The sequence below is a fragment of the Mytilus trossulus genome, chromosome 13 (assembly GCF_036588685.1).
Source record: "Mytilus trossulus isolate FHL-02 chromosome 13, PNRI_Mtr1.1.1.hap1, whole genome shotgun sequence".
Taxonomy (NCBI): Eukaryota; Metazoa; Mollusca; class Bivalvia; order Mytilida; family Mytilidae; genus Mytilus; species Mytilus trossulus.
Genome location: NC_086385.1, coordinates 6,159,533 through 6,182,852, shown reverse-complemented (window position 1 = coordinate 6,182,852; position 23,320 = coordinate 6,159,533). Strand labels below are relative to the sequence as shown.

General features: G+C 32.2%; 1 protein-coding gene across 1 annotated transcript in view; it reads left to right on the top strand.

Moving 5' to 3' along the window:
* The first annotated feature begins 4,499 nt into the window (after nucleotides 1-4,499).
* The window catches only part of LOC134695358 (ADAM 17-like protease), a 33,933-nt gene continuing 15,112 nt past the window's right edge, over nucleotides 4,500-23,320 (top strand). Inside the window, exons 1-13 of the mRNA XM_063556586.1 lie at nucleotides 4,500-4,621; nucleotides 6,378-6,507; nucleotides 9,419-9,549; nucleotides 10,541-10,629; nucleotides 12,650-12,747; nucleotides 13,100-13,200; nucleotides 13,798-13,931; nucleotides 14,510-14,605; nucleotides 14,815-14,901; nucleotides 15,993-16,131; nucleotides 16,777-16,887; nucleotides 18,668-18,786; nucleotides 19,858-19,927. Of these exons, the coding sequence (XP_063412656.1) occupies nucleotides 4,567-4,621; nucleotides 6,378-6,507; nucleotides 9,419-9,549; nucleotides 10,541-10,629; nucleotides 12,650-12,747; nucleotides 13,100-13,200; nucleotides 13,798-13,931; nucleotides 14,510-14,605; nucleotides 14,815-14,901; nucleotides 15,993-16,131; nucleotides 16,777-16,887; nucleotides 18,668-18,786; nucleotides 19,858-19,927 (1,360 nt within the window). The 5' untranslated portion in view covers nucleotides 4,500-4,566. The remainder of the gene's footprint in view (nucleotides 4,622-6,377; nucleotides 6,508-9,418; nucleotides 9,550-10,540; nucleotides 10,630-12,649; nucleotides 12,748-13,099; nucleotides 13,201-13,797; nucleotides 13,932-14,509; nucleotides 14,606-14,814; nucleotides 14,902-15,992; nucleotides 16,132-16,776; nucleotides 16,888-18,667; nucleotides 18,787-19,857; nucleotides 19,928-23,320) is intronic.

Here is a 23,320-nt window from a genome sequence, read left to right as displayed (position 1 = left end):
ATTTTAGAAGCCCAGCGACGGACGTAAACAAATTGGTATCGACAAGGGCGATGAAAAATGAGGTTGCAATCCAAAACAGACTAGGGAAAAGGAGCTCGAGACGATGGCGCTAAAGCACGTGTGAAGATCTCTGTCAAACTTGATAAATAAGAGACGACATCAAAAGTTCAATGTAAGATAAAAAAAAAACTTAATTCACATAGTTTTTTCACTGACCCCCCCCTCTCTTAACTTAATTTGGAAAAATTGATTGACCAATAGGGATATATATTAAATCGATTTTGGATTAACAAAACTTGCAGCAATGTTGACTCGCTCCACCCCCAAACTATTTGATTTAAGTTTTTTTTTTTATCCTACATCGATCTTTTGATGTCGTCCCTAAGTGTGCTATACATTTACTGCATTTTTAAGAAAGTCGAGACATTTTTTCTTTTCTTTTTTTTTTTTTTTTTTGGGGGGGGGGGGGGGGGGTTAATTGCTTCAAAAACGTGGTTGACTTTTGTCTTCCAGTATAGTCAGGACGATCATGAAAAACATAAACAGTACATGAAATAGTAGGCACTGCAACATATTGGTTGGTCTTGATTGACAGCAGGAAATTTGATGTTTGCTAGACTTTCCAGAATCCATAAGGTGATGACATCATTTCCTCTTTCAACAGACGATAGCCATCATACGTATCGGTCCAGGGGCGGATCCAGCCATTTGAAAAAGGGGGTTTCCCAACCCAGGACAAAAGGGGGGGGAGGGTTCCAACTATTTGTCCCCATTCAAATACATTGATCGTTCAAAAAAGGGAGGGTAACCAAACCCCGGAACCCTCCCCCTGAATCTGCCAATGCTGTCTGAAGAACACACAATAGTAATCAAAAGAGGACAAAAATACCAATTCAAACTCATTAATTGAAAAGAAACTGACAACGCCATAGCTAAATAAAACCAGACAAATTGAGACACACAACAGTACACAAGAGTAAAAATCAACATAGAAAACAAGAGACAGTGCAACACGACCACCACCAAAATCTGTAGGTAATCGCTGGTGCTAAGGAAGGATGAGCAGATCCTGCTCTTCATTTGACATTCTGCGCATTTTAGAACAACCCTGATGATATCTTGATAGGATATCATGTACAAACTCTCAGATATCGTAACAAAAATTGGAGGTACTCGCCAGTGTTACGGAAGTGTGGGCAGATCCTGTTCTTCATTTGGCAACGATTATGTTGCTCATTTCGATACAACCCTGGTGATATCATGATAGTATATTTACAAGATCTCAGATAGCGTAGTAAAACGAAGCAACTAAGGAATGGTGATTCACCATTTGCAGACGCTGTGGGAATATTGTTGCATAAAATGGAAAGTTCACAATTTGGAAACTCATATCTTGTTTTGTTTTTAAGTAATTTTAAAGGGTTGAAAAAGCGTTGATCGTTCAACGCTTTTACACTCTCAATAAAGTTACAAAAAGTAGTATTTGATAGTTATTTAAAAGTACCAACTACAATTATGAAATAATTTTAGATTAGAAAGAAAACTGGACAGTAAATTAACTGAACTAGCAAAGAGCTAGCTGACCTACTCTCTATACAATACACTACGCGAAAGAGTAGCTTTTAAAGTAATTAAATTGTCTTTGGACGTCGAATGTAGATGTCGAATGTAGATGTCGAATGAAGATGTCGAATGTAGATGTCGAATGTAGACGTCGAATGTAGATGTCGAATGTAGATGTCGAATGAAGATGTCGAATGTAGATGTCGAATGTAGACGTCGAATGTAGATGCATTTCCACTGAAAATATGTAACCGTAAAATGTGTGGCATGGCCAGGGGCGGATGCAGGAATTTTCCAAAGGGGGTGCTATCCCAGGGCAAAAGGGGGGGGGGGGTGCAAAACATATGTCCCGATACAAATGCATTGATCGGCCAAAATAAAGGGGGGTGCGAACCCCCGGAACCCCCCCCCTCTGGATCCGCCACTGCATGCCATGCCATAAAAGACGAGGACAACTTCGCATTATCAAGCATTCTTTATCTCATTTCCGAAAATATTTGAATTTTTGATTTAAACAAATAGATTGACGGACCATAAATAAAAGAATCCTGCACAGTTCAAGTATTAAGTTACTATTAATATAATGGAGCAATTACCGTCTAATAACGTGCAATAGTGTGCTTGTCAAAATCTCCCTTCAGCCATGAAACGTGATGTTTCCCGCCTTTAAGCTACCAATTATATTTTCATAATAGATTAGAGGATAAAATTGACAAGGCATATTGAAATTAGGACAAGAAGATAAACAGAAGAATAACCCCAAGGAAGAATGAAAATATTTAAATTGATATACTTTTTAAAATGAAAATACCAGTATTGAAATTCATCCGTTGTATAATTTAATTATGTTTTAGATGTAGCGGGTTTCCAGCGGCTTTGGAGATGCAAATTTAATACTGCGGTGTTTTGTTGTTGATACTATAACTGAAAAAGTGACAAGTTTAAAATTAATTACAAAGGAGATATTGTTCTTATTCCCTTAGTTGTTTTCACTCACAAATATAAATATCGGATGGGGGATTGAACGGATTAGCGGAATCGAAATATAGAATGATAGTATTAGATAACATAAAACGATAGATTATTATGTATGTTTATTCGTTGAATATAAAAAAGAAGATGTGGTATTATTGTCAATGACACAACTCTCCACAACTTCAGATAACAATTAACTAGTGGCTAAGATGTTATGCCACAAACATAAGGTGTCAATATTTTTTTGGTACACCAGATCCGGATTTCGACAATAAATGTCTCTTCAGTTATGTTGGCGATCGAAACGGTATAAAGGCCATATATAATTTTCCCTCATTTTTAGATAGACTCTTGAATTTTACGAGTCAACAGGATGAACAGATCATATTACCCGGTGCGCGAAAATGTGATACAAGCCCAAACGAAAATATATAAACAAGTTTAAATTGAAAACTACGTTCAAACCTATGATTGCGTTGGATAAAAACCTCAACTTTTATACGTGTGCATGAAAAATAAATTTCGTTGTAGAAGGGTTTAAATACAGCACAAACAACATTTTCCACTTGTACTCACTTGAACCGACCATTATAGCAGTAGCAGTATCACGTGGGTGGTGGTGCAAAGAGGGTTTACATCCCAATTTTGATTTGAAAATATATTTTTTAGCACATTCTTTCAAAATCTTGGCCTTCTGCAACTACTCTGCTACAGTAGAGCTAGATCGAGTTTACTAGTTATGAAGAAGACAGAAGAACAATTAGGTGTTCACAACGTGTGTAGAAACTTTTGAGTACCGTCCTTTTCTGTTCTGTGTTGATATTTTGTCTCTTAAAATAATTCAGTGGCGGATCCAGACTATTTTTCATAAGTAGGGGCCCATTGACTGACCTAAGAGGGACCCACTGCAGTCACGCTTCAATGATTCCCTATATAAGCAACCAAATTTTTTCCCAAAAATGGGGGGGGGGGGGCAAAATCCGCCTAGAGCTGTCTTTTACTTATTATGAGTAGACTCATTTACTAGTAAAATTGCTTTACAAACTAATGTTTTTAGTAACTTTTAAGCACTCCTTTTCTGTTTTTTGTTGATATTTTGTCTCTTTTTCTCATAATGTGTAGACTCATTAACTAGTATAATTGCTTTAAAAACTATTCAAGAGGCGCGAAACATACATTTGAACTCTGACATCGATCGAAACTAAATTAACGCCATGGCCAAGATAAAACTTGAGACAAACAGATAAATATTAATACACAAGACACAACATGGAAAACTGAAGACTAAACACGAACCCAACCAAAAATTGGTTAGCAATCTCGGGTTCCCCAGAAGGTTTCTTTCTTTTGTCAAACAACTTAAAGACTGGAACAAATTGTTCCCAGTCATAACAAAAAACACCACCACAGAAACCTTCAAGGATGCACTCACACACGATGTGCTCCTTGATACATATCCACACCTGAAGTAATCAGGCACTCATGTTTTTATCTTAAATTAAAAATAAAAAATAAAAAATGTAATACTTAGAAATAAAAAATAAAAAATGTAATACTTAAAAAATCTGAATAAAAACGACAAATCTAAAAACAAAGAAAAATTGTAAAAATTAATAATATATACAAAAGTATGGAATACATATATGTTTGGATTCTTTCATCTGAAGATTTGTTTGTTACTTCAAACTTATCTAACTTATTGCACTCCCTTTTTGAAGAACGAAAGAAAATTATAGAAAATATTTATAAATACATAAATTTGAAAAATTATACCAGGCATGATCCGGAAAGTAAACATCAGTATGTTGATGGTTTTCTGAAACTAAAAGAAGATGTTAAGCAGATCCTGCTCCACGTGTGGCACCAGTCAAAACATTTAGTAAATACGGAAACTCACATTCCTCCGGGATTGTTTTTGGTTTGTATTTCAACGATTACCTCCCTTTATCTAAGCACGAATTTCCGTTCAATTTCCGCAAATAAACAAAGAGTTTGATAGAAGAAATTAATTATGACAGGCTGTGAAACATGAGAATATTGATATATTTATGGATAGCTTTTATCTTTACAACTGTGTCTACAGGTAAATTTAGTCTGATCACTTGCATCATCACACACTTAGGTCTCTTATGAAACCGAAAACACCCCCTTTTTGTAGCATTCCTCAAGGTATACTCATACCTTACAGGTTAATAGACTCAAAGTTGTGAGTCACTTTTAACGATGCTTCTAAAAGTCCAATCTCTCTGTTTTAAAAAACCAAGGAAAACCATTTAAACAATCAGAATGATCAGTTTTCATAGTTTTTAGAGGTTCTCGTACAAAGTTATGGTTTTGAAGTTGCTGATACAAGTATGCATGGCCTATGTCTATAGTTCATCTAAATTACTAATTCTATGTAAGTTACTGGGTTCGTACCAACTTTGTGATGCACCTAATCACTATTTGTCTGCCATTACTGGACGCACAACATGTACAAAGGTTTCCGTAAAATTTGTACATCATAAAAGAAAATATCTGACATTTTCTGATGCCGCAATGGTAAAGTCATCAATAGTTCAAGAGAAGCAGATTCTCAGGTCAAGTGTCTTGGATTTCTAAATAGTTACAAGGATTATTTGGCCAACCACACAATCCAATAATACAATATCTATAATACTAAAATTACGAAGTCCAATTTTTCAGCCGTCATCACTTAAAAAACGACAAATCAAAGAATTCAACTTTATATATCATTAATATAGTACAAAGGTGTAGATTGAAAATTACACCACTCCAGGCCCTTTTGTTTTCCACATAATTAATATTGCCAATAATTAAGAAGTTCCGGGTCGAGTCCAATACCGATACCAATAGTATATTCACCTGTTACCTATTTCCTAATCTGTACGTTCCGCATCTGACAGGCGCACCACCAAACGGTGTATTCAGGGTTAATATGCTATATACACGGGTCATAATCACAGGGTTGACACTACTAAATTGTCAAATAGCTACCTATTGTAGTATTTTAATCAGTAAGACTTTCTAAGATAACAAGACTAAAAATGAGGAACAGTTTTCAATTTGTTAGTGGGCATACATGACGTAAAACAGCGAATCAAAGGATTCATCTTTATTTATAACTAATATAGGACAATGTTGTTGATTAAAAAATACTCCATTCCAGGACCTTTTGTTTTCCAAATAATTAATATTACCAATAATTGATAAGTTCCAGTTCGACGGGTTCAAACAGAAAGATTTGAAAGCAGAGAAAAACTGTGTATCTTCAAGTTATAATCGGCATGACTTTATCAGATGACAATACTAATACTAAAATAAGGCTTGCGCATAGTTATATACCTTAATTCAGTCACGGACCCGCGATATCGATATCACGGGTGTGTTCTAGTTCATATGATGATTACATTGATTACAGCCTAAACAGTCTGGAAACTTTTAAGAAGCGTACATAAGATACTGAAGGGAAAACAAAACCCTTTAGTCCATAAATAAAGTTATCAATATTCATGATATATAAGTTTTAAAAAAAAAACCAGCAGATTATGTGAATTTTCTTAAATTGAATTGCTTAAACAACAATGATAATCAAATCAAGCAATTTCATTACAAAACTTTCAATGAATGTGAACTACAAAGTATTGCAAATTATACAAATGTACCTTAAAAAGATAGTGAAAACGCCACACTTCTATGAATATCGCATACATACATAAATTTATAAGTTTTCAAATAACTGAGATTCATTGAAATATGAGATAAATCATGTTGATAAACTGAAATTCAAAGAAATGTTAATAATTTTAATTGCTTAATTTATTTACAACTTTTATTAGGAGATGAAACATTTCAGCTAAAATATTTTGAGACTTTGAAGTCATCAGATATTCGATCAAGAGTCAGAAGAAGTCCAGACCCAAATCCAGCATCACGTTTACATGAGTTCTGGTTTTCATCATTCGGAAGGTAAGTTTGTTCATGATCAGGACATTTTACCATGCTAAACATCATACTATTGTATCTGTATTTATATTAAAATTGAGAATGGAAATGGGGAATGTGTCAAAGAGACAACAACCCGACCATAGCAAAAACAACAGCAGAAGGTCACCAACAGGTCTACAATATAACTAGAAATTCCCGCACCTGGAGGTGTCCTTCAGCTGGCCCCTACATGTAAACAAATATATACTAGTTCAGTGATAATGAACGCCATACTAATTTCCAAATTGTACACAAGAAACTAAAATTAAAATAATACAAGACTAAAAAAGGCCAGAGGATCCTGACTTATATTGTATGTTTTCTGTAAACTTGTATTAAGTTTTTAGAGAATAAAGTATCTTACTACATGTATCTATCTATCATATATAACAGAAACTTTAATAAAAAAGAACACAAAAAATCTTTAAAATTGTGTTAATTATATTATAAAGATATTATGCTTATTTAAAATTATGCTTGTGATCATTGGTGATTTAGTTCTGTTTCAGAAATGAAATATTTGTTATGAACTTATGATTGTATGATCATGATGATATTTGTCTTTATTTTATTCAGTAAAATATGAAATATTCCGGAAAGCATATTTAAACAAAAAAATAAGGTTTATTGACATTTAACTACAAAAGCTAAAAATTCAACCTACACATAATTTAATGAGTATGCTACATTGTACCTTGAAATGTTGACATTGTGGAGAAAGATTTTCTGTTATCTCCTTTATTGTTAAATAATTGTTAAGGCTGTAAACATGCACACCAATATAACCAATCAAGGACTACTACACTATACTCGTGAACACATACATTGAACGCTTGTTGTCATTTTGGTGTTTTTCACATGTGTAGTTACTGTCTAAAAAACACTTGCTTTTGATTATTTCAATTTATTTTCATTCTATAGTTTTTTATACGACCGCAAATTTTGAAAAAATTTTCGTCGTATATTGCTATCACGTTGGCGTCGTCGTCGTCGTCGTCGTCGTCCGAATACTTTTAGTTTTCGCACTCTAACTTTAGTAAAAGTGAATAGAAATCTATGAAATTTTAACACAAGGTTTATGACCATAAAAGGAAGGCTGGTATTGATTTTGGGAGTTTTGGTCCCAACATTTTAGGAATTAGGGGCCAAAAAGGGCCCAAATAAGCATTTTCTTGGTTTTCGCACTATAACTTTAGTTTAAGTTAATAGAAATCTATGAAATTTTGACACAAGGTTTATGACCACAAAAGAAAGGTTGGGATTGATTTTGGCAGTTTTGGTTTCAACAGTTTAGGAATTAGGGGCCAAAAAAGGGCCCAAATAAGCATAATTCTTGGTTTTCGCACCATAACTTTAGTTAAAGTAAATAGAAATCAATGAAATTTAAACACAATGTTTATGACCACAAAAGGAAGGTTGGTATTGATTTTGGGAGTTTTGGTCCCAACAGTTTAGGAATTAGGGGCCAAAAAGGGACCCAAATAAGCATTTTTCTTGGTTTTCGCACCATAGCGTTAGTATAAGTAAATAGAAATCTATGAAATTTATACACAAGGTTTATGACTATTAAAGGAAGGTTGGTATTGATTTTGGGAGTTTTGGTCCCAACAGTTAAGGAAAAAGGGGCCCAAAGGGTCCAAAATTAAATTTTGTTTGATTTCATCAAAATTGAATAATTGGGGTTCTTTAATATGCCGAATCTAACTGTGTATGTAGATTCTTAATTTTTGGTCCCGTTTTCAAATTGGTCTACATTAAGGTCCAAAGGGTCCAAAATTAAACTTAGTTTGATTTTAACAAAAATTGAAACCTTTGGGTTCTTTGATATGCTGAATCTAAAAATGTACTTAGATTTTTGATTATTGGCCCAGTTTTCAAGTTGGCCCAAATCGAGGTCCAAAATTAAACATTGTTTGATTTCATCAAAAATTGAATAATTGGGTTTTTTGATGTGCCAAATTTAACTGTGTATGTAAATTCTTAATTTTTGGTCCAGTTTTAAAATTGGTCTAAATTAAAGTGCAAAGGGTCCAAAATTAAACTAAGTTTGATTTTAACAAAAATTAAATTATTGGGCCTCTTTGATATGCTGAATCTAAACATGTACTTAGATTTTTGATTATGGGCCCAGTTTTCAAGTTGGTCCAAATCAGGATCTAAAATTATTATATAAAGTATTGTGCAATAGCAAGTCTTTTCAATTGCACAGTATTGTGCAATGGCAAGAAATATCTAATTTCACAATATTGTGAAATAGCAAATTTTTTTTTAATTAAGAGTTATCTTTCTTTGTCCAGTATAGTAAGCAAGAAATATCTGCAAGAATTTTTTTAAATTGGAGTTATCTTTCTTTGTCCAGAATCAACTTAAATCTTTGTTATATACAATATACAATGTATATTCACTTTTTACTACCAACTGATAAATTTAAATAATCTTTACCATTCAGTGATAACAAGCAGTTTTTTTACATCTTAATATTTTATGATGTATTTAAATGAGTAGTAATTGTTGCAAACTCCATTAGAATATTTTAATTGAAATTAGTTTTGGAATAAGGGAAAGGGGGATGTGATTAAAAAAATGGGTTCAATTTTTCTCATTTGAAATTTCATAAATAAAAAGAAAATTTCTTCAAACATTTTTTTGAGAGGATTAATATTCAACAGCATAGTGAATTGCTCTAAGAGAAAACAAAAATTTTAAGTTCATTTGAATACATTCATTCTGTGTCAGAAACCTATGCTGTGTCAACTATTTAATCACAATCCAAATTTAGAGCGGAATCCAGCTTGAATGTTGTGTCCATACTTGCCCCAACCGTTCAGGGTTCAACCTCTGCGGTCGTATAAAGCTACGCCCTGCGGAGCATCTGGTTATGTTTTATTTTCAGAGATTTTCATTTAATGTTAAAGCAATCATCTGTAGTGACTAGAAAAACTAAAGTGACACTAATCACGCCAAGTGGGGGCAAAGTTGAAAACCAGTTAAATTTACAAGATTTTTTTACTGGAACAATAGCAGGTAAGATAAATTTAAACATATTTATTTATAGTGGATAGGGAAACTTATATTCATCCCTTTCCACTTTGCGGGTGCCAGTGCTGCCTTGTAGCGTCATAAGCCTACTCTTTTTCGAAATCTACAAGGGTGTCTTTAACCTGCAAGAGATATGGCTCTCTCTTAACACGGGTCAGCCATTTATCGTCCCCTTCCGACGGACTATCATTGTTTCCTCAAGACCATACTCGCAAATGATGTCAAGGGAGAGCCGAAAATTGAGTTCCTGAAATTTTCATCCCGAACGGGGATATATTTTGTAGTCTTTTTTTTCATTTGGCTTTTATAAATTGACCAGCTCTTAATTTAGCAGTCATGTCAATAGTGGGGGTTCTCAAAGTTAAACTCAATAAATTCTGATTATTTATTGGCATAACAGGCATGACATACAACAGGAATATAAAGAATATATATATGAAGACTTAAAAACCTGTCTCTAAGTGCTCAATCATTCCTCATTACTGAGTTTAACATCACAGCATAAGAATAAATTGTAAAGATGAGTTTGTTAGAGTTTGTCTCATCAAATTGACAGGAAGCACAAAAAACAGCTAACAGAATGACATAATTGGAAAATATACAAGATTCCAATCTAAGTGTACTGGTTGTTACTATTAGTTATCTCAAAGCTTATGACAATTGATAAAATAATTCATAAATGTTTTTTTATTTATTGTATACTGTGGATTCAATTATTTTCGTGGATATTTATTTTGGTGGATTTACACTATAAAACTTGCATATTCATGGATATTTGATTTCTTTGTTTTGCCAATCTATGCATACAAAGTCTATTGAAAATATGTTATTGGTTGAACATTAGAATACATGGTTCACCTGTAACCACAAACATTTGTATCCAACGATTAATAATGAATCCACAGTATCTCCAAAAGAGATAGAACATTTTTAACGTTTTTGTTTTTAAGTGATATATACTTTATTTTTTTGATAGGTGACGATGACGCCCATGTGGAGGCTCATTGGGAAGACAATCTACTCTCAACCTATATCACAACAGCAGACGACATCTATATCATAGAGGTATAGTAGAATCTATATCATAGAGGTATAGTAGAATCTATATCATAGAGGTATAGTAGAATCTATATCATAGAGGTATAGTAGAATCTATATCATAGAGGTATAGTAGAATCTATATCATAGAGGTATAGTAGAATCTATATCATAGAGGTATAGTAGAATCTATATCATAGAGGTATAGTAGAATCTATATCATAGAGGTATAGTAGAATCTATATCATAGAGGTATAGTAGAATCTATATCATAGAGGTATAGTAGAATATGTTTGATCATCTGATTAGAGAAACATTCATAGACTAGAATGTATGGTGTCTTTATATACATGATCAATTTAGTATTAAGGATGAGAGTTACCAAGCCAAAAAAAATTTGAATAATACAATATCAGACCTAGTCAAAAAGTCACACACTTGAAAATACAAAATTATTTTTTTGAAACCCAGAAGAAAACAGTTGAATTTATTTCTTATTTTTATCTCACCTGACCCGAAAGGTCAAGTGAGCTTTCCTCATCACTTGGCGTCCGTCGTCTGTCGTCCGTTGTTTGTAAACTTTTACAAAAATCTTCTCCTCTGAAACTACTGGGCCAAATTTAACCAAACTTGGCCACAATCATCCTTGGGGTATCTAGTTTTAAAAATGTGTCCGGTGACCTGGCCATCCAACCAAGATGGCCGCCATGGCTAAAAATAGAACACAGGGGTAAAATGTATATTTTGGCTTATATCTTTAAAACCAAAACATATAGAGCAAATCTAACGTGGGTAAAATTGTTGATCAGGTCAAGATCTATCTGCCCTGAAATTTTCAGACGAATGGGACAACTTGTTGTTGGGTTGCTGCCCCTGAATTGGTTATTTTAAGGAAATTTTGCAGTTTTTGGCTATTATCTTGAATACTATTATAGATAGAGATAAAATGTAAACAGCAATAATGCTCAGCAAAGTAAGACCTACAAATAAGTCAACAAGACCAAAATTGTCAGTCAACCCCTTAAGGAGTTATTGCCCTTTATAGTCAATTTTTAACAACTTTTCTACAAAAATCTTCTTCTCTGAAACTACATGGCCAAATTTAACCAAACTTGGCCACAATTATCATTGCGGTATATAGTTAAAAAAATGTGTCCGATGACCCCGTCTACCAAACAAAATGGCCGACATGGCTAAAATTAGAACATAGCGGTAAAATGCAGTTTTTGAATTATATCTTTGAAACTAAGACATTTAGGGCAAATCTTTCAAGATTTAAATGTCCATTAGAATAAGATCTTTCCCCTCACAAATTTTCAGATGAATCCGACAACTCGTTGTTAGGTTGCTGCCCTAAAATTGTTAATTTTAAGGAAATTTTGCAGTTTTTGGTTATTATCTTGAATACTATTATAGATAGAGATAAACTGTAAATAGCAATACTGTTCAGCAAAGTAAGATCTACAAATAAGTCAACATGATCAAAATTGTTAGAGGACCCTGTTAGGAGTTATTGCCCTTTATAGTCAATATTGAACAACTTTTCGTCATTTTTGTAACTTGTACAAAAATCGTCTTTTCCGGAACTATGGGCCAAATTTAAACAAACTTGGCCACAATCATTACTAGGGTTTCTATTTAAAAAAAGTGTCTAATGACCCCACCTACCAACCAAGATGACCGACATCAGTAAATACAGTAACAGGTGAGCAACACAGGCTCTTGAGAGCCTCTAGTTGTAATTTCTTACTTGTTACTTGTCCTGAGAACGCCTAACTTGTTGGTGAAACATGTCAACCAGAATTAACCCTTACCATAGGGTAATTTATGGGTGTTGTTGTCTTTATTATCGTTTTGTTTATTAATAGTTAGTTAAAAATAAGGTAAACATGCCTGAACCAGATTCAATTTGCTACACTATCTGCGTTATTTTGCTTAGGTTATAAACTTTCTAAGGAGCACATCTTACTAGTTTTGAATTTGAATCACAAATAGAAAAGAAGAAATGAACTGCAATTTTCTTGATAAAAAATTGTATAATTTACAGCCATCATGGAGAGTTCTAGGAGAATCAACAAATCACAGTTTAATAGCATACAGAAAATCTGATGTCAAATTAGAGGAACTTCATCATGGAGGAGAAAAGTAAGTCAGGGTTAAATAGAGGGGATTTCATGCTTTTGTGATTGGTGATATGGAGGATGAAAAAGAAGCACGTAATATAGAGGGAATTTTATGCTTTTGAGATTTGTGATATGGAGGATGAAAAAGGAAGCATGTGGGATAGAGGGTGTAAAAAAGTGGAGATTTGGGATACAGTAAAATAAGTGGGACAATTTTTTCTAGTGACTTGCAAACAGCACAAATGATATTTTGATGTAGGTAATTTTTATTTATCAAAGTGATTGTTGAAAGATTTTATTTTGTATTCCACTCAGAATTAATATTTTCAAGGAAGAATATTGTTGACAGTAACATTTATTTTATATTTTGATAGGGTGAGGTTTTGTGCACAAGATGATAAGTATGATAAAAGACATAACAGAGCCAGTGAATATTTCCTCCAGATGGCAGCACTTAATACTCAGACACAAACAGGTTTGTAAAAAATATAATAAAGTATAAAAAGAAGATGTGCAATGATTGCCAATGAGACAGCTCTCCACAAGAGACCAAAATGACACAGAAATTAACAATAATAGGTCACTTAAAAATGAGCAAAGGTCTGTTGAAGATTATATGAGCCAAAAATACTGTTTGTGATTGATTTTGTAGATAAAAATTAAATGGAGCCGGTAGACGGTAATTTGCATCCTAGAAATCTTGATAGATGCACGGAAATAAGAGGCAAAAGATACCAAAGGGAAATTCAAACAGAATACCAGTTTTGTGGATTGAGAATATTTGATTTTGGGATTTTGCCAATTTTGCAAATAATTATCAATTTATTGAACATTTAAATGTTAGGAAAAATTGGTATCCAACAAATAATAATGAATTCACAGTTTTTGATTTCATGGTTTGAAAAAGTTTTCACACAAGCCTATACAAAATTTGTATTTTGCTGAACACAAAAGTTTTCAGTTCACCTATTCCCTATAATCAACTTAAATTGGTACTTCACGAATAATATAAAATCCACAGTATGAAATATTTTAATTTTGTATGATAATGATGATACTTTTCTTTTTGTAGGTCAAAGTAGAGTTAAAAGAGAAAACATAAAATCATTTGGAACAAAGAGAGTTTGCAAGTTATTTTTAGTTGCAGACTACGAATTCCATAAAAACGTTGGTGACGGAAGAGCTCATACCACAGCTAATTATATTGTAAGTATGAAATGACGTTGTAGGGTAGAGAAACAAACATTTTATGAGAGGGCTGTTCCAGAAATAAATGTATGGTGAGATTGGAGGCACTTTTCATTTTAAACCATAATATTTAGAATTTTAATTGATGATTTCAATTCTTTATAGACTAACAATTGTTGAGACTATTTTGATTAAACAATCACAACTCATCAAATTTAAAAGGTTATTTTTTAGTTATTGTAAATAACGAAGATTTCTTTTATATTGGCAAATGTCTTATATTTGTGAATAATTAAATGAAATTGAATCAGAAGTCACTGCAGTGTATTTAAGGTTGCACTCATCTGCTTTAGAATTTCATAGCCCCTATATCTTACCACTTTGGACATTGAATATTACAAGGACAAAGATAAATTCAGTACAAGTTGGAATAGCATGTTTTTAAGTGAAAAAGAAAAAATCAAACAAACAAAAAACAACAGCATTCTTACAAGAGTGAATGAAAATTAAGTAACTGAAATATTTGCCTCAATACTTTATTAATGCATTAAAGAATATTTCAAAAACCAATTTCATCATTTGTTTTATATTTGCAGATAGGCACTTTGAACAAAGTAAACGAAATATTTAGAAGAACAAAATGGCCAGATGATAATTCAGATCTTATTGGTTTGGGATTTGAAATTGCAGAGGTAAGAATATACCTACATCAATTTTGGAAAATGTTGTTTGTGCTGTATTGAGACCCTTCTACAACGAAATTTATTTTACATGCACATGTATAAAAATAACGTTTTTTATTCAATGCAATCATAGGTTTGAATGTAGTTTTCAATTTAGACTGGTGTATTTTAGTTCTTTTATATATTTCTCTGTTATATTTACTGTTTCCATTTTCCAGCTCCAGATTCATCAGAACTATTCGGCTGAAAAAGGTCATTATAATTATGGTCCTATGAAAAATTGGACTGCAAACACATTATTACAGGCAAGTATAAGCATACTTAACATTTGAACTTTGTGTGATAGAAATCATCTTGATACAAATGAATAAAAATGCATCTGTAACCTGTTTAAGGTTGACAAAATCTTTATGCAAATTCTGTAACATTTAGAAAATAAACTCATTATAGATACCAGGACCAAATTTAGTATATAAGCCAGATGCGCGTTTCGTCTAAAAAAGACTCATCAGTGACGCTCGAATCCAAAAAAGTTTAAAATGCCAAATAAAGTACGAAGTTGAAGAGCATTGAGGACCGAAATTCCTAAAATTTTTGCCAAATATAGCTAAGGTAATTTATGCCTGAGGTAGAAAAGCCTTAGTGTTTAAAAAATTCTAAATTTTGTAAACAGTTAATTTATAAATAGAAAGTTGAGTTGTTATAAGAACACTACAAAACAGAACAAAATTCGTCTTTCAAGTCATATTAGAATATTTCAAAATATCATACATGTACATGTATATGAGAGGGGATAAGAGGGGTCCTGATCTCGAAATCCTGGGCTTGAAAACACAAATCCTGAGGTCCCGAATTTAAATAAAGAAAATCCTGACATCACGAAATCCGAAAAAAAAGAATTCCCGGATCCTGAAAGGGTCAATCTCGAAATCCCGAGCTTAAAAACACCCGATACTGGAGTCCCAATAAAGGTCCTATCCCCCCTTGTATATGTACATTTGCTTAAAGTTGATTTCTATCTTATGCACCTACATATATCTGGGAAGTTAAGTATAACTTCTATTTTTGCATTACCTTATGAGGTAAAGCAAAAGAATTATACCTCCCTTAAAATAGATTGTTAATAGAATATATAGAACACTGCAAAAATAAAAAAATGTAAATATTTTGTGACATACTAGAGTGTGGAAATTGGATGTTTTTAAAATTCTATCAATACAATGGCAGGAAGAAATGTAAATTTACCAAAAAATACTGATTGCATACTGTCTTCAATGCTTATTCCTGTATTGTCTGAGATTAGAACATTTATTTTCAAGATTTTTACAATAGCTTATAAATTATTTATATATTGTACATTTAAATAATTTATATTTAACTGCTAATTTTATTTCAGGCATTTAGTCGTGATGAGCAGTTTCGTGGATTCTGCTTGGCTCATTTATTTACATTTCATAAATTTGAACGGGGAGTTTTAGGACTTGCTTACATTTCATCACACAAAGAAAAAGATCCAGGTGGTTTGTGTTCCTGGGGTAGGTATCAAGTATTTAAGGCGGTACCTAACACTACAGGGAGATAACTCTGTAAAATCAGCTAAACTTTTTAATTACATTGTGGTGTTAAAGGAATATTAAGTTTCTAGATGATCAAAATTGGTGTTTGTCAAACTGCTATATAACCAGTGTATTTTTTTCTGATAAAACGGTTGGTTCAAATTTTTTTATATTTTTGTCTAAGGGTCAAAGTAAATACTTTGTCAAAATTTTATGAAAAATTAAATGAGCAAAATTAATTTCAGTTAAAGTGTTGGGTACCATCTTAATTTAAAAAATGAGAAGATGGGGTATGATTGTCAATGAGACAAATCTCTACCAGTTATCAAATGATGTACAAGTAACAAGTTAACCCTATATTTTTCTATTTATAGAAGTATCTAACCGTTTGGTTTAAAATTATTTTTATCTTAAAGTTTTTTAGTCAAATTTTACACTTAGACCAATTAAAAGATAGAAGTTTGTTCAAATTAAGTATCTTGGTTCTAGATTGAAAAGATTACCTTCAAATTCACACACCTTCCTGTCGTGTAGTTTGTACACTCAAAGTATTACAGTCAAGTTTCGTACGAAGATTCTTGAAATGTGTTTTTAACAACATTTAATATATTTGTTATTTTTCAGATTTTTTCCACCAGGGGCATAACTCAATGTTGAATACTGGTCTTAGTACCAGTAAAAACAGTAAAGGTCATCGCATTCTATCACTAGAAGCAGCATTAGTTACTTCTCATGGTGGGTATTTATTTACGAGGGATACATTGTATCAAAAGTTTTTATTTTCTCTAAGACCAGTATTGGCTATCCTGTTGATCTAAAAAAAACTTTGGTGTTAGTGAACCTCACTCGTGCATTTAAAGGCGTCGTCACTGCCATTCCAATGTTGAGCGAGTGGTTGGAAAACTATAAATTTATATTGCACGAATTATTCGGCAAATTAAATTCAGATAATTGACAATCAGCACCGCTGTTATTAGGGAATTGTGATTAAGTACCTACTGAACAAACTTTAATTCTAGTTTATCCTGCACAATGACAATCACTAAGACGCTTGATGAATGTTAATAGTGCAGGGATACAGGCAACCCACTGTACTTGGTAAATGAGGTCACAAAGGACAGTTGTGCTAGTGGACACCAATCAAACATTTAATTCATGTTTTAGTTAGTCAGTTTGAGAATTTTTAGTCTCCTACCAATGACAAAGTTGAAGGGAACTTTAGGATTGCACTTCTGTCTATCTGTCAGACTGACTGTCTGTTTTATCATGACATGTTACAGATCAAGTTCAAATTTTGTTCCTGTCTGATGATTTTGTGCAGAGTTATGGTCCTTAGACTTAGAAAGTTATCTCCAATATTCAGTTTTCCACACTTGTTTTTGTCATGCTTGAAGATATTCTTAGAGTATTGCATGGCAATACATAGTCTCCTACAGGTAAAAAAATAAGTGTACAAGAACAAAGTTCGAATTTGATCTATAACTTATCATGTTGTAAACTATATAACAAATATCAAGTCAATATCTTCTACTTGATGACATTTTATCATTTATTACTTTCTAATCCATCCCTTTATTTTAATTTCATATTGCTGAAAATAACAGAATTAGGTAAGTTTATTGATAAGTGATACCTTTATGTGTACAGATTGAATCTTTCTATAAAAAAAAACACACTAGAAGTTTTTGCTATAAATGATATAGTCGAACTAGAACACATGCATTTTCTAATTTATTCTAGAGTAAGGTACATGTTTTTATCTTAAAAATCAGTAATATAAGGAATTCTGACTTTAAGTGAAGTCTGTACAAAAAAGTTTATTTAAGAATAGCTGTTTTTTTTATTGTGAAGGGTTGACATTGTCATAGATAGTATGATCATCATAGTTGTTATATTTTATATGGAAATAAAATATGACACATATATTGGAGTGCCTCGCTATTGTTGTCATCCAATCAAAATTACAGATTCTAATGAAACATACATGTAATGTTATAACAGTGAAACCTGCTAAAGAGACCACCTGTATTAAGCAATCACCTCTGTTAAGGGACCACTATTTGTAGATCCCCTAGTAGTGCATTTCATTTAAATTGTAACTGTATTAAAAAGTCCACCTGTGTTTAGAGGCAATTTATTTGCTCTCACTTAGTTGGTCTCTTAAGGTGGTTCCTAACACTACAGGGAGATGTCTCTGTAAAGTCAGCTAAACGTTTTAATTACCTTGTGTTGTATAAGGAATATTAAGCTTCTCAATGATCAAAATTGGTGTTTGTCAAACTGCTAAATAACCAGTGTAATTTTTGTGAAAAAGCAGTTGGTTCAAATTTTTTGAAAGTTTTATATTTTTGTTAAAGGGTCAAAGTAAATACTTTGACAAAATTTTATGAAAATTAAACGAGCCAAATTGATTAAAGTGAAAGTGTTAGGTACCACCTTAATACAGGTTTCACTGTATACTAAAAAGAGAGACAAGGCTGTTCCATGGTACTGTATGTAGATATATCTTTTTCAGGTCATAACTGGGGAAGTGAACATGACCCTGACACATCAGACTGTGCCCCACCCTCTGAGAGAGGAGGACATTACCTCATGTATCCTTATGCAGTTACTGGGTATGACCAAAATAACAAGGTAAGACCATTTAAGGTAGATGGGGCAGGGGCAAATTAAATATGAGCTGCTCGATAGAAACCGGCCTTATGCAAGTGCATGTTCACATTAACATGCACATGATTTTGGTTATGTTTGGAACAATCAATTACAAAATGAATTTTGGTCTGTTTGAAAGGTTTGTATATTAACTCAATTTTCAAACATTTACAGACTTTGTATAGAGATTCATTTTGCATTTTTAACCCGAAATAAATACTGTCAACCAACTAATTTTGGCGAGCAATTTATTTTTGCAGGTAGAAAAATAACGCGAAAATAAATCATCGCAAATATGTAAAACTCTATTGTTACCTTATTAAAATACACCAAGTCAGCTGGAAAATCGCGAAATTGAATAGCCGCTAAGTGGACTAGAAAGGATCAAACGCTAGATATAGTATCCGCCAAAATAAGTTGGTTTACAATAATCAGAAGTATCTTTTTCATAAGATGTACTTCTATCCAACGCAGCTCACATGCTATTTTAAAAAGGTTGAGCAGTAACATTCCAGAGTTTTAAGAATACTGTATGTTCAGATATTATTGCAAGGTTTTTATTTTAGGAAGAAAAAGTTTGTAAACGCAATAATTTAACTTGCATTTTGAAATATTTTATATAAATTAAACACGATTATTCTCAAAATCGTAAAAACTAAAATAGCATTTAGGTCTAAAATGACAAAATTGCAATATTAAATGCACGCAATAATTTCTGAATTTACAGTATATGATACATAGGAACACACTTTTAAGCCATTAGACAGAAAACTAAACAATAGAATTTAAGATATCTTTTATAACGTGCTTCAGAACAGAAAAAAACATGATTTCGGGACTTATTTTCTTGCTGAAAAATAAAATAGGGAAAATTTATTTCTTTCTAAAATTGAATCAAGTGAGCAATAATAAATGCACACAATAATTTCTTAATTTACAGTAGATAATTTGAGTGCCTCCTTTTCCCCATCAACTGATAAATTGAACAACTGTAACCATTGAGTTTAAAACTCTTTCGTTTGATTATAAATATTTAAGAACTTTTATTTACAGTTTTTCAGTCAATGTAGTAAGCAGTATATATTTAAAGTTTTAGAATCAAAAGGACCTAGATGTTTTACAGGTGAGTGAATATATGCTTCAAAAATGTTCAAATATAAATATAATAAAATGTCGATCTTTAAAATTTTGATTTCAAACTAATAGTATGGCAGGGTGTTATTTTAAGGACAAAGGGGCATGGCACGTAATTTTTGTACAAAAAACAAAAAAGAACAGAGTATAAAAATGAATGTGGCAGAGAGTCACATCCTTCCAAAACATCTTGTATGAAAGAAACACTGAAAAACAAAGGATATGGTGTATCGATTCATGACACAAAATCACTTCACAGAAGTTAAAAAAACAAAAGGAAGAAAATATTACTTTTATTGCTGTGCTTTTTCTGAAAGACACAATTATATTATGAAGCAAAAACTTATCTATAAAAACAAGAAGATGTGGTATGATTGCCAATGAGACAACTCTCCACAAGTGACCATATGACACCAGTAAAAGAAATAAAAAAATAATATAATAGAATATGTTGACAGTTTACTCACAAGCAAAAACCCATAACTGTAAAATATAAGGGCAAACACTACAGGCATGGGGACACATTCTACTGCATCCCTGCCTGGAATTCGAAACAACACATTTTATAGTATCATTGAGCAAAACATTTTGTTATATGTGGACATCTGTGCATTGAAGAACAACCCTCTGTTGGAAGATCAATAAATTATCTGTCAAGAAATATATAAACCATATAGTCATAAATACTGTGGATTCATTTATATTAGTTGGTAGCAATTTTCACAGATTTAGGAAAACATGTATTTTTGTGGATACTGTATTTAATGATTTTGTTAAAATCTAAATACAACCCTATTGAAAGTTTGTACTTCTTTGCACATTTGAAATTGTGGATTACCTATATTCAAGAAAATTGGTATTCAATGAATGATCAAGATAAATCTGTTCATCTCTTTTTTACCTATGAGAACGTTGATATTTTTTTCTTTAAGGTAGATCATAAGTATATATTTTTTGAGACAGATTTTTCTTATAATTTGCCAAAATGAAGATTTTACTATGCTTTTTTCAAAATTTTTATAAAAAGTATGGCTCACCGTGCTATTTTTCAAGCTATGAGTCGTTGAAAATTGCCAAAATTTGCTTAGTTTGTTCATGAAAAAACACATTAGTGTACATAAAAAAAAATCTATGAGATAGAATTTTGAAATAAATTGTGAGAAGATGGGTTTCATAATATGTTTTAAGAAAATAAAAAGAAAACATGATGTCACCGAACTTGTACTCTTGCTACAAGTAAAAATAAAAAAAAAACCTATTAGCCCAGTATAAATTTTGTACTAAAAGAGTTGTCTCCCCTTAAATGGCTCATTTGATAAATATTTTTTTTAATACAATTAATTAACAAGTTTTATTTATATAGAAAAACAGTCTAACTATTGAAATGCAAATCTTTCTCCAAATTTGCAGATTTAGGCAAATAACTAGACCGATTTTGTACTGGCCACAGACCACAATTAATTCCTCTATCAGTTCTTTAGAACGTTTTGTATCATTAAAAAAATTGCACCGAATCTTTTTGTCTAATTTTTTGTGTGTGTAATGTATAGTTCAAGTCCAGAAATATATCCAAAATTCAGAAAGATTGCTTTCACACATCTTACAAATTTAGCCAATACACATCCATACCCCTATTGACAAGTCAAGAGATGTTCCGAAAACTTTAAATATTACCTTTTTGCACTTGGCCTAATCACTCATTCCATATCAAAATCAGTTTAAATACAACATGCAAACAATTATTTCACCTCTCTTCTTCAATTTCCACCCAAAAAAATCTAAGAAATGAGTGAGGAAGGGAAAGAAAAAAAATTAAGGCAAAATACACTGTAATTAAAAGGAACTATATTCGTGGACAACGAAAAGCGGGGTCATTAATTGTGGTCTTGGGCCTATTAGGGGCCTAAAACTTGACCAATTCTAATAAAACTTGGCATGATATAAGCTTATTATATTATAAAACAGTTTACAAAGTTTCAAAGCCATATGATACCAAATAAAAAAAATGTGGCATTTTTTATATCTGAACTTTAGGTGCTGAATTGTGGCGTTGAATTAGAACAATTTCAACTATCAAATTTGAGCTTCTAAAAACCAAAAGATACCAAGACTAACACTTTTTAATGTCTCTATGTATAAGTTAACATCTATTTAAAGCAACAAAAAGCATACTTCATTGTTCAGACTTATGAAAAATGACCAGAAGTTAATTTTATATCAGCCTGTGCCCAAAAATAGAGGTTTTCAAATAAAGTGAGGCCTTATATCAAATGTAATATTTTTCACTTACAACAATTTTCTGAAGTTGTTAAGTTATCAAAAAAACTTTAACATGTTATAAATGTACTTTCAATGGAAATATAAGTTTCAAATAGCATAACACATGTGGATAAAATGGTCTTTAGCAATGTCTTGCTTAAAAAAACAAGTTGTCAATTTAGGCCGTTCCCCACATTTGCATATTAAAAAGCATATAAATGATATGGGAGATGGATATATGCTTCTTTTTGCTTAAATCTGTGCTTAGATATGACAAAACATGGAGCCTGGATGTAACAAGACTATCACTTTCAACTATATATGTAGACAGTATGGTCTGATGCAAAGTTTATTAACTTTACTGTTTAAAACCTGAATGAAATTTCAGCCTCAAAAGGCCAATATTTTAAGCACTTGCTATCCAACAGAAGAAAATAAAGGTAGTCTGTGAAACAGAAATTGTTAAACAACCAGTAATAAGTGTTTTTGATATAGATTCAGTGCGATCTGTTTAGGAATACAACTTTTAAGTGCATAGAACTTCACATTTCACCTGTGGCGTATACTGACAATTAGACTTAGACTACAAAAACAGCACATTTTGCACTCCTTTTATGTTTTTATCTACTTTTTTAGCTCACCTGGCCCGAAGGGCCAAGTGAGCTTTTCCCATCACTTTGCGTCCGGCGTCCGTCGGCGTCCGGCGTCGTTGTTAACTTTTACAAAAATCTTCTCCTCTGAAACAACTTGGCCAAATTGAACCAAACTTAACCACAATCATCATTGGGGTATCTAGTTCAAAAAATGTGTCCGGTGACCTGGTCAACCAACCAAGATGGCCGCCACGGCTAAAAATAGAACATAGGGGTAAAATGCAGTTTTTGGCTTATAACTCAAAAACCAAAGGATTTAGAGGAAATCTGACATGGGATAAAAATGTTTATCAGGTCAAGATCTATCTGCTCTGAAATTTTCAGATGAATCGGTCAACCTGTTGTTGGGTTGCTGCCCCTGAATTGGTAATTTTGTGGAAATTTTGCTGTTTTTGGTTATTATCTTGAATATTATTATAGATAGAGATAAACTGTAAACAGCAATAATGTTCAGCAATGTTAGATATACA